This window comes from Trifolium pratense, linkage group LG6, assembly GCF_020283565.1.
Source record: "Trifolium pratense cultivar HEN17-A07 linkage group LG6, ARS_RC_1.1, whole genome shotgun sequence".
Lineage (NCBI taxonomy): Eukaryota > Viridiplantae > Streptophyta > Magnoliopsida > Fabales > Fabaceae > Trifolium > Trifolium pratense.
This window is the reverse complement of record NC_060064.1, coordinates 34,240,066-34,257,008: the sequence shown is the minus strand read 5'-3', so window position 1 is coordinate 34,257,008 and position 16,943 is coordinate 34,240,066. Positions and strand designations below refer to the sequence as shown.

Here is a 16,943-nt window from a genome sequence, read left to right as displayed (position 1 = left end):
ACTGATTTTTATGTTTCAAAGGCTTCTGTATTGAGTTTAGGCGATTGTCCATCCTCGTATATATATGATCGAATATGTTAAAATACGCTACCAAAAACATGCATCCGGTAACATGCTGCATTCTAGTGAGATTGGATGAGCAATCGCCTTGAGTTTATCAATTGCACCGGGATGGACCTCAGGCCAGAGCCTATGTCATCTTGTGGCCTTCAATTAGATCCAAATGCCAATACCGCTCCTAGACGATGATTGAAGTAGATATTTTAGTGTGCTGAATAAGACCTTAACTTCTATAACAAATTGTGCTGATAACAAGACCTAGCATAGTCCCAGGGAACTAGGTCTAAGCCACCCACAATGGCCAACAGATCCTTTACTTCTTTAGTCTTGACTGGGAGATATTATTGTTTTGATGTACAAGAATCAAGGTTAATGGTAGTTGATAAACAACGCTCACCATAATAACACAATATTATTTCCTAAATCCATAACTACATTGTAAAATATGATTGAACGTATATGTAAAATATAACATATTAAGATGTCGGTACATAATAATTAAACTTTACTAGTAAATATAAAATCGGACAAGAAACTCAATACATACAAATATAAACTCAACAAGGTGTTATGATTTCTATTAGGATACATGCATAAACAAATTGCTGCTTATCATTGATCCTCCAAAAATAATTATATATATCAACATTTGCACAAGATAAGTAGCCACAAACAAATACAGTATCACCAAACAATTGCTGTTTGTTTGTTTGTGTACAACAAATAAACATTTAAGTTGTATATTTTGAAGTTTCAGTTGTTTTGATGATGGCCCAAATCGGCTGCAGATTTCGCGGCACGAGATAACATATCTGAAACCCAAAGAGCTCCTTTTGCAAAGTAGCTGCTATTGACTATAGCACTGCTGGCAGCAACAGCTGCTCTCCCTGTAACCGTCGCTACAACTATAGCTGTCGTCCCAGTTACCGCTGCGGCTGATTTGGTGATATCTGTAACATGATACTTCTCATCCACAGATTTAAAAGTTTCAATTCCTGAATTTATGGTTTCAGTCAATCCAATTTTGTTGCTGAGTTCAGCAACCTTGGTTGCTGCTGTGGATGATACATTGCGCGATTCGTCAAAAGCTTTTGCCATCACAAATGCATCTTTGCTCAGAACATATCCTTTAGCTACCATTGTTTTGACAACTTGTTGGGCCATTGTAAGTGCTTCACCAGGGGAAGATACAAACTTATCAATGTGAAGATCCTGTCAAAGAAAACAACTTATTCATGATTGTATTTGGTACTAGTATCCAGATTACAAATAAGTTGATAAATAAGTTGATGTTTGCATTTGCTAATTTGAGCTTATCTACTGATATAAACTCTTGCGAGGCTATTTGGAAGAGCTTATGGAAACTACTTATGACATGTCCATAAGCTATTTTCATCAAATTTCTATCAACACTCCAAGATAACTTATGAAAACAGCTTATAACTTACATGAAAACAATTTGACATAAATTTTATCTTGTGTTATGAAAGTAGCTTATATGTAAGCACTTATATGATACTAACGTTGATACTATAAGCACTTAATTCAGATATTTCTGCAAACATGGTTTAAATTATGTAAGACATGCCATGAGTATCAAATTTCAGTAGTACTGAGACATCTTCATGGACTGAAGTTGCCTTTATATCTTTCTACTATTTTGTATTGCTCTTCTCTTATGAGAGGAGTGAATCACAGCTGCGAAAGGCCTCTAGGAGATACCGAAACCGGAAATTTATGTGTATCCAATTTTCCAAAACATAAATTCCTCGCATTCTGAAATTGAATTATATTCAGATAACTTTAAATTTCTTCACAGTATATAATTTGTCATTCATATTCATTTCAACGGTGATAGCATGGTTTATGAATATTTTAAACAATGATCTCAAAAGGATGGATTTCGGGAGAACCCGGGTGGAACAATTTCTTGGCTAGGCTTTACTTACCTCGCGGCCGAACTCTAGACTACTAGGGTCCCTTTCCCCTAGGAACCAGAGGGTTATAAACCAAAAAAAAAATGTATAAGAGCTTAAATTATTATTTTGGTCAAACTAAAAGTATAAGAGCTTTCTAAGGAAGGATTTTATGCATACTTGTGAGTATGTAATACTGTCTTCATGGTTTGATGTATGATTGTTCCAATTATTGTTGTCATCTGTATAAGCTTCCCAGCGAGAAATGGAAATGCATGTGTCCAAAATCATGGATCCCTGAAGATCATTGGACCAAAATATGCGCGTTAGCAATACGAGTTTCATATTTAGATGCTGAACTTAAACATTCCATGAACAAAACACAATCATTTTCTTCATCAAAGTAAAACAAAATGTAAAAATATTCCACATCTATGTTACATTTCTTTTTTTTGGTTTTCACCCTCTGGTTCCTAGGGGAAGGGGGCCCTAGTAGTCCAGAGTTCGGGGCGAGTTCTGGCATCAAGTGGTTCCAGTCCCCTCCCAAATGCAGTTGCGAGGGCCCTACCAAGTTCAGTGCCAATCACCACTGAACCAACTAGCATTTGGTATCTATGTTACATTTCTACTGATGTTAACTTTCTACCAAAAAACAAAAAACTTTTCTACTGATGTTAACTTGTCCTAGTAGAACCAGCCATTACAAGTACATAAACTTGAAGAGAAAAAGAAAATAGAATGAGTATACAAAGATAAATTTCATATTTTTCTTTATCATTATTGTTGTCTTCATTGGTAAAATGATACGCTCCAACTCCGAATTCAGGACGAGGGAAAATGAGATGGAAAAAGTTAGGAAAAGGAAATTAGCTTGTGACAAAACACAACTAATTTTCTGAGTTTAACGGTGATGCATTGTCAGTGTAAATCAGTTTTACACCGATGTCCAGTAAAACTCATCAAATCGCCACATAAGACTTTTGTAACCACTTTTTAGAAATAACCATCAGATACTTGATTCCTATTGGACGCTATGTAAAACTATTTTATATTAACTGTGCATGTCTTATTTTTTTTCATTTTCTTTTCTTTAAAAATTATCAATAAATGCTTAAAAGCTTATAACAGACTCAATGTGTCAGTGTCTGACACCACACGACATTGACACATGTGGTTACATTCAATTATTTCATTTTCTCAAACAATTACAGTGATGTACAAGCACACACCAAAACTTTCATGCATTGTAGATTCTAAATATCTATCAGTCGCACACAATTGAAAGTTGAAAAGAACAAGGAAATCCATTATGTATTAAGTTGATCCATGAAATCAAACAAAGAAGGTAAGAGTCTTACATTCAGCAATAATGCAGTGTCCAGGGCATAAGCATCCTTAAAAGTCACATATGCAATAGACTCATAATCACTGGATCTGCATCATTATTAAAAAAAGTCATTTTTTCAGTTAGTTCCAAGAATCTACACCGATACTATAAAGTAAATTAATTTTTCTACCATCTAGGCCTTCCAACTTACCACAAGCAATCCTTTTATTCAATAGCAATATGAAATAAAGTCAACTCAAGACTAAATCAGGAACAAATGCAAAAGAATTTTCAATTTTGAACATTAAGCAGTACCATGCACATTAAACTCAAAAGGTTTCATTTTGACTTGCAGAAAATTTATCAATCAGTAATTAAGGTCAAGTAACATTACCTTATTACGTCGACACGCTCAATTACACCACAGTATCCAAAAAAATTGTGCACATCAGATTCTGTAGCTCTTGGAGATAAGTTTGTAATTTCAGCAGTATAACCACCAGGATACATAATTGTCAAGTGATTGAAGATTCTCAAAATGGAAAAACGGAACCAGATTCCACAAACCTGCAGAAAGCAAATCAACTCAAGTCAAAACTTCGATGCCTGATATGAACAAAAGAGAGTGATTCTGCAAGAAACATTTATGTCAATTAAGAAACTGATAATAAAAAGGAACATATTTGTCTTTTCCTTTGATTGCTTCAATTGTGAGACAATGCATTGTCAGAACACACAATGAAGATATGCAACAGACCAGCTTTGCCGTGAAGGATATGAAACCTTTTAAATATCATTTGGGAGCAACCATTTATGTGTGTTTGGTTCTTGAATTTATAAAATTGATTCTTTTTTAAAACATCCAAACATGCGAAAATCAATCATCGGTCAAAAGTGGAACCAAACATACAAAAGTCATCTAATTACTACGAATAGTTTTATTTCCAGTAGTTCATTTCTATCATATTCCCTATCACAGATCAGCCTCAATTTCAGCCTAAACACATTGATATCCCTAATCACATAACTTAATTGTTTCATTTATTATTTTATAAAAACACACATTTAAGCTCTTCACATGCAATTTTTATTTTTTATTTTTGACAAGAGAGTGATAAATTACAAATACTACGCCAAAACTCAAAGTAAACAGACGAGCATAGACGATATCTCCCTGATTAAAAACCTTATCGAGAAAATTCAATGCCATAAAACCTTGATGAAATAAAAGTACCCAAATGAGAATGGAGACATTGAGTTCAAGTGGTTAATGAGTTCCCCCTAGGACAAATTGTTCGGGAGAACCCTAGTTCGATTCCTGGTAGGAACAATTCTTGGTTAGACTTTGCTTACCTCGCGGCTGAACTCTGGATTACTAGGGGCACTTCCCCCGAGAACCAGAGGGTTAATACCAAATAAACAAACTAAAGAATGTCCATCATATTCGCCGACAAGAAGGCACTATTGTACTTTATAATTCTAAGAATTGCACAATGAAAAAACTACTCTTGTGAGTAGCAACTAGCAAACACAATTAGTTGAAATATGTGATCAATTGTTTGTGTTCTTAAACACTGTAATTCTAAGAATTGAATAAAGGAAAACCTACAACAGTGATCAATTGTTTGTGTTCTTGTGTGTGATTGTTTATCTGTTTTCTTTACAACCACATTTCCTATTCGAACAAAATCCAAAATATCAAACTCCAAAATCACAAAATCAAAAATCCCACAAGCAAAATTAATTAAAACAACAAAAAAACTATTGGTTTGATCAACAAGTGAGAGAAAACAAGAAAATAAAACAATAAAATACAAAAATGAAAAAACCAACATGAGAAAACAAAAGGGATTGAAGAAAGAAGAGTTATTAGTAAAGTAGTTACCTTGAAAGAGCGTAGCAAGATTGAAAATGGTGAAAAAGGTGGGTGATTTTAGTGTGAATCGTTGTTTGTAGTGAATTGAAACAGAGGAGTGAAAAAGAAGAGAAACAGAGAAGGGAAAGTGAGTGTGTGTGACAAGAGATAGCGCCTATAATCAAAAATATCCAAAAGTAAATTATGATTATGTTGATTATTATGAGAAGAATGTTATTATTGAACCCCACGCGCGTGCTTGCCATTTGTATTTTGCATTATATACAGTACTTTCTATCTAGGAGAGACAGACACTTCTCAGATTAAGCGTGTCCGTGTCGGACACGTGTCGGTGTCCGTGTCGGACACCGACATCGACACTTATGATTACACTAAAATATGTCATTTTTTCAAATTTTTATCGGTATCAACGTGTCAGTGTTCGTGTCGTGTCCGATATCCAAGTCTGTGTATGTGTTTCATAGCTTTTTATGCGATTTTTTATTTTATATTAATTTTTTATTTTATCATGTTTAATCACTGTGGCGCGTGATGTGATTTGTTGGCCAAAGAGCGTGTTATGAAAAACGAAATTTATTACGGCCTTCATTCTTGGTGGATGGATGGATATATGTTTCTGAAATTTGATTGGCTAGGAATCTGACACGCTGGCAAATATTTTGTCCAAGGCAAAGAAAATCTCAGAATCATTGAAGCATTTTGTCTTTGGACTCTGATTGGATGTGAACCGACAATTTTCTGTTTGTCTTTGGATTTAAGGTGTATTAAGCTCAAATTATCAGTGAGCAGATCATCTCCCCATAAATTTTTTCTCATGTGTGAATGGTGGAGATGTTAACTGCTACGAATCTCTGTAGTTTATTTTCAAATTGAGAGGATCTGTTGTCAAATTATTAGTAGATTACTCTCTGACACCGATACTTTTGAATTCTGATGGAAGGCGGTTTTTTATGTTTGACACATTCAACTGTCCGACATTTCGACGTGCCTATGTGTCAATATTTTGTATGATGTCTATGTCACTATTTCGTTGATTATTAATTCAATCACTAAAGAAAATGCAATATTAATTATCTAATTTCTAACTTAGTAAAATGCATGCTTTCAGCTTCAGAGTCCAATAAATTGTGAATAGATGCCTCTGAAGAGTAGCTTATTAAGCTCAATACTCGTTAGAAGCAACTTCGGATTCTGGAACACTTAGGTCCAACTCCTAATTCTAAGAGGAGGGGGTAATCTCTTATAGTTTTTTTATTTGTGTTAACCCTATTGTTATCGGGGAAAGGACTCCTGTAATTCAAAGTTCGGCGCGAGGTAAATAAAATCTGATAAAAAATTATTCTCACTAAGGAACTCAGGTTCTCTGAAACAATTCTTCATAAGGGGAGTTCATTAACTGCTTGAAACATTAAATACTTGTTAACATCACCCTTAAACAAAAAATTCAGATGATAAGATAAGAACAAGAAGACTTCAAGCTCAAGCTATCAAAAGCTAAACAAAAAATTCAAATTGATATGACAAGAGCAACGACTTCAAACTGAAGTTATGGAAAGATTGAAAAATAGCAATCATCCAATTCTTAATACTAGACTTTAAGTCAGTATTTTTGTTTTTGTTTTAATGACTTTGAAAAGTTCAAGTCATCCCCTGTGTAGGAAGAAACTCGTAGCAAACTATTGCAATTAAAAAACTTCATGTCTTAGAATATAAAGTGAGATTAATAATTAACCACTTAGAACATACTTCATGTCTGAGTTCGAATCCGAGATTGTCCACTTTTCCATATTTAACGTGTGTAAATTTAAATTGATAAAACAAAAAGTGTCTAAATTTAGCTTGGTAAAAGTTTTAAGAAGATCCCGAATTAAAACACTAGAAACTATTCCTTTTATTTTAAAAGAAGCGTCATTTAGCAAAAAAATAAAAATTGTTTTAAAATGAATGTAATTTACACTTTTTATTATAGGTTTTTTTTCTTTCAATTTTGCCCTCTAATGATTACCGTGTACATTACTTCCAAAACATTATATTTCACTCTGACCAATAATTAATACGATTAGTTTAATAAAAATGTCATTATTTTTACAATATCACTACATTTCTTATACAAAAATCTTAGATATCTTAAATGGCACTCATTTTAAAACAGAGAAAGTGATATAACTGTTTGTGTTACTACTAGTAACATTGACTTATACATATTATTAGACATATAAATATTGTGGTGGAGTTTTGATCTATAAAGATATATAAAGATTATTAGACATATAAATATTGTGGTGGAGTTTTGATCTTTGGAATACAATCTTAATTACATTGAAGATATTCATATTCATTCATATCAGTAAAACAATATGGGAAATTATATTCTCAAACTATGTTATGCATTACTTTTCATTTTGTTGAACTCTGCACTATCAATCAATGGTTATTTCAACTCAACAAGTAGGACTAAAGAAGTAAAATGCAAAGAGAGGGAGAGAAAAGCACTTCTCAGGTTCAAACAAGGCATCCAAGATGATTATGAAATGCTTTCAACATGGAGGGATGATGAGAAAAATAGTGATTGTTGCAAGTGGAAAGGAATTAGATGTAGCAATGAAACAGGTCATGTGCTCATGCTTGATCTTCATGGTAGGAATTTGATAGGTCCAATCAATCTTAGCTTATTGATTGAGTTACAAAATATCAAATATTTGGACCTAAGTTGTAATTATTTTCTTGGTAGTTACATACCAGAACTTATTAATTCCTTCAGAAGATTAAAATATTTGAATATTTCAAGTTCTGAATTTAATGGAAGGATACCTAACCAACTTGGAAAGCTTAAGAATTTACAATATCTAGATCTTAGATACAATGATAAGCTTCAAGGAAACATTCCTCAAGAACTTGGAAATCTCTCACAGCTCAAGTATCTTAACATTCAAGGAAACAAACTTGTTGGTGAAATCCCTTGTGAACTTGGAAATCTAGCAAAACTACAGTTCCTTAATCTTGGAGGAAATTTTCTGGCAGGAGCAATCCCTTATCAACTTGGAAATCTTGCACAGCTGCGATTTCTTGATCTTGAAGACAATTCGTTAGATGGAACAATCCCTTTTAAGATTGGTGAGCTTTCGATGTTGCAGTCACTAAGGTTAGGTGGAAATTCTAATCTTAAAATTAATAAGCAAAATTATGCTGATGCAAAGTGGTTATCTAGTCTCTCTTATTTGAAAAATCTTGACTTGAGTTCGTTTAATATCGGCCATTCTCATCAATGGTTGCAAATGGTCAGTAAGATTCTTCCAAATTTAAGAGAACTTAGGGTAAGTGATTGTGATCTTTCAGATAGAAATATTTCTCCTTTGTTTGATTCCTTTTGCAATGTTTCTTCGTCTCTTACCGTCCTTGATCTCTCTTCTAATATGCTAACATCATCAGCACCCTTTAAGTTGCTATTCAACTTTAGCACTAACTTAAAGGAGCTTTATCTTTCAAATAACAATTTGGTTTTGTCATCTTTGAGTTTGAAATTTCGGTCTCTCTCGATCCTCGACCTCTCTCATAATAAGTTGACACAAATTGCATCTCATGACAATTTCATTTTCAACTTCAGCTCCTCAAAATTTCAAAAGCTTTATCTTCGAAATTGTAGTCTCACAGATAAAAACATTCCTTTACCATCTTCATCCAATACAAAAGTCTTATCTTCTCTCGTCTTCCTCGATATATCATTCAACATGTTGAAATCATCAGTTATATTCCATTGGCTATTTAATTTCACCACCAATCTTCATAGGCTTCATCTGTCAAATAACTTGTTGCAAGGTCCGATTCCAGATAACTTCGGCAACATAATGAACTCTCTTGAATATGTCAACCTCTCTTATAACAAACTGCAAGGCGAGATTCCAACATCCTTTGGAAACATAAAAACATTGCAAATTTTATTTCTTTCCAATAATCAATTAAATGGGAAAATACCTAAAAGTATCGGCTTGCTATCGATGTTGGAGTATCTCATCTTAAACAAGAACTCCTTGGAGGGTGAAGTCAATGAATCACATTTTACTAACTTGTCGAATTTGATAAGGTTAGACCTATCATACAATCATTTGTCTCTAAAATTCAACACTAACTGGGTTCCACCGTTTCAATTACTTAGATTGGAACTAGCATCTTGTAAGTTAGGTCCAAGTTTTCCAAGATGGCTTAAGACACAAGGTTCCTTGTTGAGTCTGAATATTTCAAATGTGTCGATTGTTGACTCCGTACCAGTGTGGTTCTGGCACATGTCACAACATATGTATGCATTGAATCTTTCCTACAACAACTTGAGAGGCACCATTCCAGATTTGCCACTAGCATTTACTTATTTTCCGATATTGATTTTGACTTCAAACCAATTTGAAAGTTCAATTCCATCATTTATGTTGAAAGCAGCAACAGCATTGCATCTTTCTCATAATAGATTCTCAAATTTTGATTCACTTTTATGTGACCAAAATAATACATTTAGTTCCTTGGGAATTTTAGATGTATCAAACAATCAATTGAAAGGAGAGATACCTGATTGTTGGAATAATCATAAGTCATTACAATATCTTGATCTAAGCAATAACAAGTTGTCAGGAAAGATTCCACCATCCATCGGCGCACTTGTGAATTTGAAGGCTTTGGTTTTGCATAATAATAGTTTGATTGGGGAACTACCTTTTTCCATGAATAATTTGACCAATTTAACAATGTTAGATGTTGGTGAAAATAAATTGTCCGGTTCAATTCCTTCGTGGATTGGAGAAAATCTAAGCCAATTAGCTGTGCTGAGTTTACGCGTTAATCACTTCATTGGAAGTTTACCGTCACAGATTTGTTATCTTACTCAGATCAAACTTTTGGATCTCTCAGAAAATCACTTATCAGACACAATTCCAAAATGTTTATACAACTTTACTGCTATGGCTGCAATAAGTATGAACATGATTATGAGTGATAATGTAAGTCATAACTATCATAATAATATTACTGGCAGTAGGTATGATTACTACATTTCGCTTATGTGGAAAGGCGTCGAAGATGTGTTCAAGAATCCTGAGTTGCTTCTGAAGAGTATTGATCTGTCAGGAAATAATTTAACAGGAGAAATACCTAAAGAAATAGGGTTACTATTAGGATTGGTGTCTTTGAATTTATCAAGGAACAATTTGAGTGGCGAAATAATGCATGTGATCGGGAATTTGAAATTGCTGGAGTTTCTTGATTTGTCTAGGAATCATGTATGTGGTGAAATTCCTTCCAGTCTTGCTCAAATTGATCGTTTAAGTGTAATGGATTTGTCAAACAATAATCTCATTGGTAAAATTCCAATTGGAACGCAGTTACAAAGCTTTGGCGCATCTAGTTACGAAGGAAATCTAGGCCTTTGTGGAAAGCCACTAGAAAAAGCCTGCTCAGATGATAATGATGATGTGCCGTTGTTGGTGTTTGATAATGAGATCGAAGATGACGAGTCAAGTTTCTATGAAACATTTTACATGAGTTTGGGACTCGGTTTTGCTGTTGGATTTTGGGGATTCATTGGACCGTTATTACTTCTTCGGTCTTGGAGATATTCCTATATCAGATTCTTAAACAGATTCAATGACAGTATGCATGTCATGGCAATGCGTTTGTATTTAATCGGTTGTACAGTAGATAAGCTCATGTTCTAATTCACTTTTTGGTCCGTAGATCAAGTGGCAAACAACACCATTTGAAACTCGCATACAATTGTAAGATCTGAGTTCGAATCCGAATGTGGATGTTCAACCTTACAATAGACATTGTCAAATGAGCTAAACCATGTGGATCTTGTTTTTTCGCTTCTAATATAAATTATAAATTGATCTGTGCATATCAATTTTGGGATGAAAAATTAGGTGACATAAGTGGAAAAGTACTATATGATAATATGACATATTACTACCTTACTACTACTAACTCATACCTGCTTCCTCTACTTTCATGTAAGCTAATTCTTGATCATTGGTCTTCTCAGTCACCTCATTGTTGTTAATAATGCAGTTTCTATAGAGCTTGGATTAATAATTTACCTATGAAACACTGACATAAACAGTACAAAATAAGATGGCCGAGATAAAATTGGAAGAAAAAATGATAAGTTATAAGCTTATAAACTACTTAAAATAACATTTGAAAAATAAGCTATAAGCTCTGTTTGAAAAATATTTATCAAATAAGTCTTTTTTGATCATATGAACTTATAAGCTATAACCTCAAAACTTAGCCTTACTAAACAAAGTCAAAGTGTCCCTAAAAAATTCCTTATTTAAAATTAGTGTACAGCAATTTATTTATTTATTTTTTAAAAAAAAAAAATAAATTAAATATGCTGTTTTGTCATTGATTTGATAAAACATGTTGCTACCTAGATGCTAGATTGGCTATACTAGTTAGTGATAAATTTTGCAGTGATTTACTACTCAAAGAATGACACGCCAATATTTTGATTGGCAGGGGATCAATTTAACATGTGTGTGGGGATCATTTGCTTCAATCATAAGATTTTGTACAAACGTTTAGTCCCTTTCTTCTATTGTATGTATGCACACTACCATTATTTGCAGGACCTGTTTATTACCAATCTAAGCATGTTGTTGCAACAATTCATGATACATGCAACGTTTACAAGTGTGTGTACAAGTGAACCCACCGGCTCCGCAAGTCAGGGTTTCAACTCGACTACTTAATCTATGCACCCATTTTTTGATAAATTGTTCGCAGAAAAACTAACCTAATTTGCAACTACTACACCAAAAGAGTTATATATGCAGAAGGTCGGGTTTAATTCGTGCTAATAAACATTTGCAAGTAATAAAAAAAACATCATATTTATGAATTACAATTAAAATGGAATGTGAATGGCTTGGGAGAAACTACTGATTGAGTTGAACACACACATATACAAAAGAAGAGAAATGGAAATCCATGCACATATCCATGGTTTGTCGGAATATGGTAAATAAAGCAGAGATATGGTATCACATTTGATAAGTCATATTCATAGAAGTTTTCTAGCTGACCCAATTGAAAAAGTGCAAACATGAATAGTATTGATCACATCACATTATTGTTCTAGAAAAGCCTATATTAAACTTTTTGACTTTAGGCACTCCAATTTTATTCATTTTAACTTCTTTTTATCATCTCGTGCCAATTGTTCTAGAAATTAGATTGCCCTCTTTTGTTAAAATTCAAGTAGATTTCTCGACACTTACTTCTATTTGATACAAACTACTATGTGAGACCTATATAATTTAGTGCAATTTGTTTAAATTTTAACTAATTATAAAGTGTAAATTATGATGAATGTAAAAGAGTTTGTTGAGAGGAAAAAATTATAAGTGAGTATGTCTTCAAAATTTACTAGGGTCAGAAAAAGTTTCAAAGTCAAGGAGTATTAGAAATGAACTTTCATCTTTTAAAACATAAGTCAACTTCTTACAAACAAAATCAATGTATGTTGACAGCAGACTATTATTTATAAGTTTGTAGAACAGTTAGTTTATTCATAAATACTTAAATTAAAGTTTTTAAACTAATATTTCACTTTTTAAATTATTTTGAAAACTTTATTTTTGTTTTATTTTGTGATTGAATTTGTACTCTATTTTCCTTTTAAAACTAAGCCCAAACAATATTTCTGCACTAACCCCCGGACCAGATTTATTAAAAAAATAAAATAGTTTTTTATTAATGATTTTAATAAGTAAATAAATATAAAAATAGTGGTGGTCAACGGCAGCCCACGAGTGTCATCAGTGGTAGTCCAAGACGGATATCCCACAATTGTTACAATGTTGTACGACGGCGTCCTGACCACTCGCATCAGTCTAGAGCGGAGGAGCTCATATAACTAAAATAGCGGCAAAGAATAGAGCTAAGGTGTTCAATAGTGGTGTCCAATATTGAACACCGCCATCTTTATTTTAATAGGAGAGAGATAAAGAGAGAGATGTTTGTTTGGATATGACCAATAATTTATGTCATTTAGTAGTCTGGGCCAAGTAATGTTTGGCTTGTATATGCAAAATTAATATTAATTTATAACATCTATGTTTAGGTCGGTCGGCCGGTCGGTTTATAAGATATTGTTAGTTCAATAATTATGGACCGAATTGACCCTTGTGTGTCATGGGACCGAGTCACCCGATCTAACCGGATTTACCCTCCTGATTCGGTTTCGCAGCATCCAGTTACAATGGTTTTGGGTGGGCCACAACTATTTTTGTTTCATGATCATCTTATAAATTTTTTGGCAAAAACATACACTACATGAAATTTGATTTTTGGCAGCGCCTTTTTTCGTTACAAGTCGTTGGCAAAACTACTTGCCAACGACTTGTAACGAAAAGTAATTTTGTCAACGACTTATAACGAAAAAAAGTGCTGCCAAAAATTAAATTTCTTATAGTGATAGTAAAGGAACTTGTGTGTATATGTGTGTGCATGTCTTTCCTTTTTGTTCCAGTAACCTCTTCAGAGTTCTCATTGTTATTGATGTGAGATGAATCCACAAAAAAGCAGGTTCTAACTATAATCGAGAAACAATTCAAATATATATTTCACATAAACATAATTATGGGTAGGATCATCTATTACTTTTTGGATAACATCTTTCACAAGAGGGTCCTTAATTTCCACAAAAAAGTCCATCACTTCTTAGTATCTCATCTTCTTTTGTTGTAATTTTCTATTTGCAGATTAGGATTTATCTTATTGAACTATTATTTATAATAAGCACGTTGTTGATATGATATTATCTGATATTTATTAATGAAAATTTAATGGTTATGGATTTTTTTCGTAACAATTATTAGGCGGTTCAGTTGACTGAATACTGACGGTGAAAACAAAACAAAAAGAAACATGCATTTTTCAAACAAAAACATAGAATTAAACATTAACATTATACATTACAAATCTGATCACAAACCTCCAACTGAAGTCATTACACTAATAAACCTGAAACTATATCAAAACCTTAATAAATCAAACAAGTGCTACATTTTTTGGCCTTCTAAAAGAGGCACATATAAATATGTAGCTAGCTATATAGTGCATGCAAGTACTAAATTTTTATTGAAAATTGAAAATGTCTATATAATTAATTAACTAAGACTATAATAATAATGAAATCATTGGTTAAGTAGGCTCCTAATGATAGAAGCTTCAGCACTATCAGCATCAATTGTAGCCAACAATTGAGACAATCGCATGCTTAAATCATCAACCTCTCTTTGTAAGTTTCTGATATAGTTGCAAGTTTCTTGTAGGACCTTAGAAGCTGGTACCTGCATGTATCATCCACTATGTCAGTATCGGTTACCTACACATTCCGTATTTTGCATCAAAATAATTAAAGCGAGGTAACTCTAGTTGAATAATGCGAGGGAAAAAACATCACACATGGTCACCTATAAATATATGTTTTATTTCTTGACCAAAAAAAATAGTTTTTTTTTTTTAAATATTTTTTGGTTTTAAAAAACATGTTTGTTAGGACTTTCGGGGAAGCCAACATTGAAGTGAATAAGATGTCTATTAGGACTTTATGTTTCATCTAAAACTTTAAGAAATTAAGTGTACGAGTCATCTTATTTATATCTTGCTCAATAATTATTATTTTTTATTCAACGGTTATGACTAGTAACTTTTATGTATTGTGCATTTTGGAGTCCATATTAGTCCAAATTAACTAGTTGACCGTTTTTGTTATAAGATGTAAAAAATATCATCTCGATAAAACTTAGGTATAGTACCATAGACACACAACTGTTCTCTTTCCAAATCATAGCGTAAAACCTTCACTAACTATTTTCTAAGGGTGTATCATTTTATCCTTTTTGTGAAAAATTTATATTTTTAGAAGAGGTACGTACAATATTTAAGATAATGAATCTATGTCTTTGTCCATTAATTAGGAACACTTTCTAATTTTTTTGCTTTTGTTCAAATAATGGTTAACCTCACATACTTTAAATATGAAGAAATAAGAAATTTAGGGTTCGAAACCTGACCCCTTCAAGTAAACTATATTTGCGGAACTTACAAACGGTGTGTTTTTTGAAATAGCTATATATAGTACCTTGTCGGAGCGCCTATTGCGAATTTCTGGAATGAGTTGACGCAACTTGCAAACAAGATCAATAATTTGATCATCAGAGATTCTTGTAGACCCTCCTGATTGTTGCCTTGATCTTCTGCTAGACATATTCTTAATTAAGCTAGTTACCTTAATTAGTGTAATAATGTATAGAGTCAACAAAGCTTAGTGAAATATGTATTCTTCAAAGTGCAATAGTTAATTATTCAGTTGAAAATACAAGTATAGAAATATTTAGAAGATTGAGAAACACACAAGCTATATATATAGTGGAACAAGATGAAGTAGGAAAAGAAGAGAAGTGTAAAGATATGATAGTATGGTATGCAAAAAAGGATGGACCACAAGGGAGAGAGAAAGAAACATAGACAGCGTACAATAAGGTAGACAACAATGTTGGAAGGGAAGAAAACATTTGTCCAAATTGCTTTGGAAAAGGAGTGGACTAGGCTTTTCCTAGCTATAGCTAACTATGAATTTTAGAGTGGATAAATTATTAACTAAACTCTGCGTTCGACACTTTTGATTTCTAGCACCAAAGACTATAAACCTTTTGAAAAAAGTTCAAAAGATTATGCATTGTAATGTTGTGGCGTCTAAGTCTATAAATGTTGTTTTTCAAAGATTGAATTTGGCTATACAAAAAGGTTTAGCGGCGCAAGTCTATGTAAAAAAAATATATATATTTGAACTGCTGGTCTGTGATATGACTATTGAGTTGGATAAACATCGGCTAAGAGAAATCACAAAGTTGTTTTAACACCATATCTTTACCCAGAACCTTATGAAAATGAGTTAATAGTGTTAGATAATAAAATAATAGGTTATGTTATTGGGCCTGTTAGTTTAGAGTCCATTAGGTTTTATATATATTCTCTAGTAACACTTTTGTAATGTTAAGCTATTGGTATTCTATTGAAACCCTAGCCGTCTCTTTCTCTTTCCTATTTGTGTATCTCTGATTCTAACATGGTATCAGAGCTTATTTCGATCCTCCTTAGATGGTATGTTGTTGTTCCGCTGCCGAGTTCCAAAAAAAAAAAATTTGAGAATACTGTGTGTATAGTTGGTTCGGGGAAACACAATTGTTTATTCATACATCTCTACTAGTTGGTTAAAGCATGAACATGTTTGTTCTTCATGGGTTTGTTAGCTACTTTGGAATTAGTGATATTTACTGATATTTTACTGGAGTTTCAATTTGTGGTTCAAATTGCTAAGAGATGAATGAACGTCAAAAAAAAAAAAGTTGGAATATTTGATTTGGTATTGGTTTAGTTATGTTTGATTTGAATTGGTTCTAATTACATTGCACTTCTTTTCTGATTGCATTGCACTTCTCTCTATTGCACTTCTGATTGCATTGAACTTCTCCCATTGCACTTCTTCTGATTGCATTGCACTTCTCCCCCTATTGCACTTCTCTTCTGATTGCATTGCACTTCTCTCCCTATTGCACTTCTTCTGATTGCATTGCACTTCTCCCTCTATTGCACTTCTTCTGATTGCATTGCACTTCTCTCTCTATTGCACTTCTCTTCTGATTGCATTGCACTTCTCCCCCTATTGCACTTCTTCTGATTGCATTGCATTTCTCCCTATTGATTCTTA

The 16,943-nt window shown here is 33.0% G+C and overlaps 3 protein-coding genes across 3 annotated transcripts; 1 reads left to right on the top strand and 2 right to left on the bottom strand.

Moving 5' to 3' along the window:
- Nucleotides 1-586: 586 nt before the first annotated feature.
- On the bottom strand, nucleotides 587-5,345 carry LOC123892438 (binding partner of ACD11 1). Its single transcript, XM_045942220.1, has 5 exons — nucleotides 5,189-5,345; nucleotides 3,698-3,870; nucleotides 3,335-3,410; nucleotides 2,157-2,273; nucleotides 587-1,272 (listed from the first exon to the last, which is right to left on the bottom strand). The coding sequence occupies exons 2-5, from the start codon at nucleotides 3,811-3,813 to the stop codon at nucleotides 814-816; spliced, it is 768 nt and encodes a 255-aa protein (XP_045798176.1). The 5' UTR covers nucleotides 3,814-3,870; nucleotides 5,189-5,345; the 3' UTR covers nucleotides 587-813.
- Nucleotides 5,346-7,309: 1,964 nt separating this feature from the next.
- On the top strand, nucleotides 7,310-11,050 carry LOC123892579 (receptor-like protein EIX2). The gene has a single exon (XM_045942398.1). The coding sequence runs from the start codon at nucleotides 7,537-7,539 to the stop codon at nucleotides 10,876-10,878; it is 3,342 nt and encodes a 1,113-aa protein (XP_045798354.1). The 5' UTR covers nucleotides 7,310-7,536; the 3' UTR covers nucleotides 10,879-11,050.
- Nucleotides 11,051-14,118: 3,068 nt separating this feature from the next.
- Nucleotides 14,119-15,628, bottom strand: LOC123890010 (transcription factor PRE6-like). Its single transcript, XM_045939550.1, has 2 exons — nucleotides 15,315-15,628; nucleotides 14,119-14,520 (listed from the first exon to the last, which is right to left on the bottom strand). Exons 1-2 carry the CDS (start codon nucleotides 15,438-15,440, stop codon nucleotides 14,365-14,367), a joined length of 282 nt encoding a protein of 93 aa, XP_045795506.1. The 5' UTR covers nucleotides 15,441-15,628; the 3' UTR covers nucleotides 14,119-14,364.
- Between the last annotated feature and the right edge of the window lie 1,315 nt (nucleotides 15,629-16,943).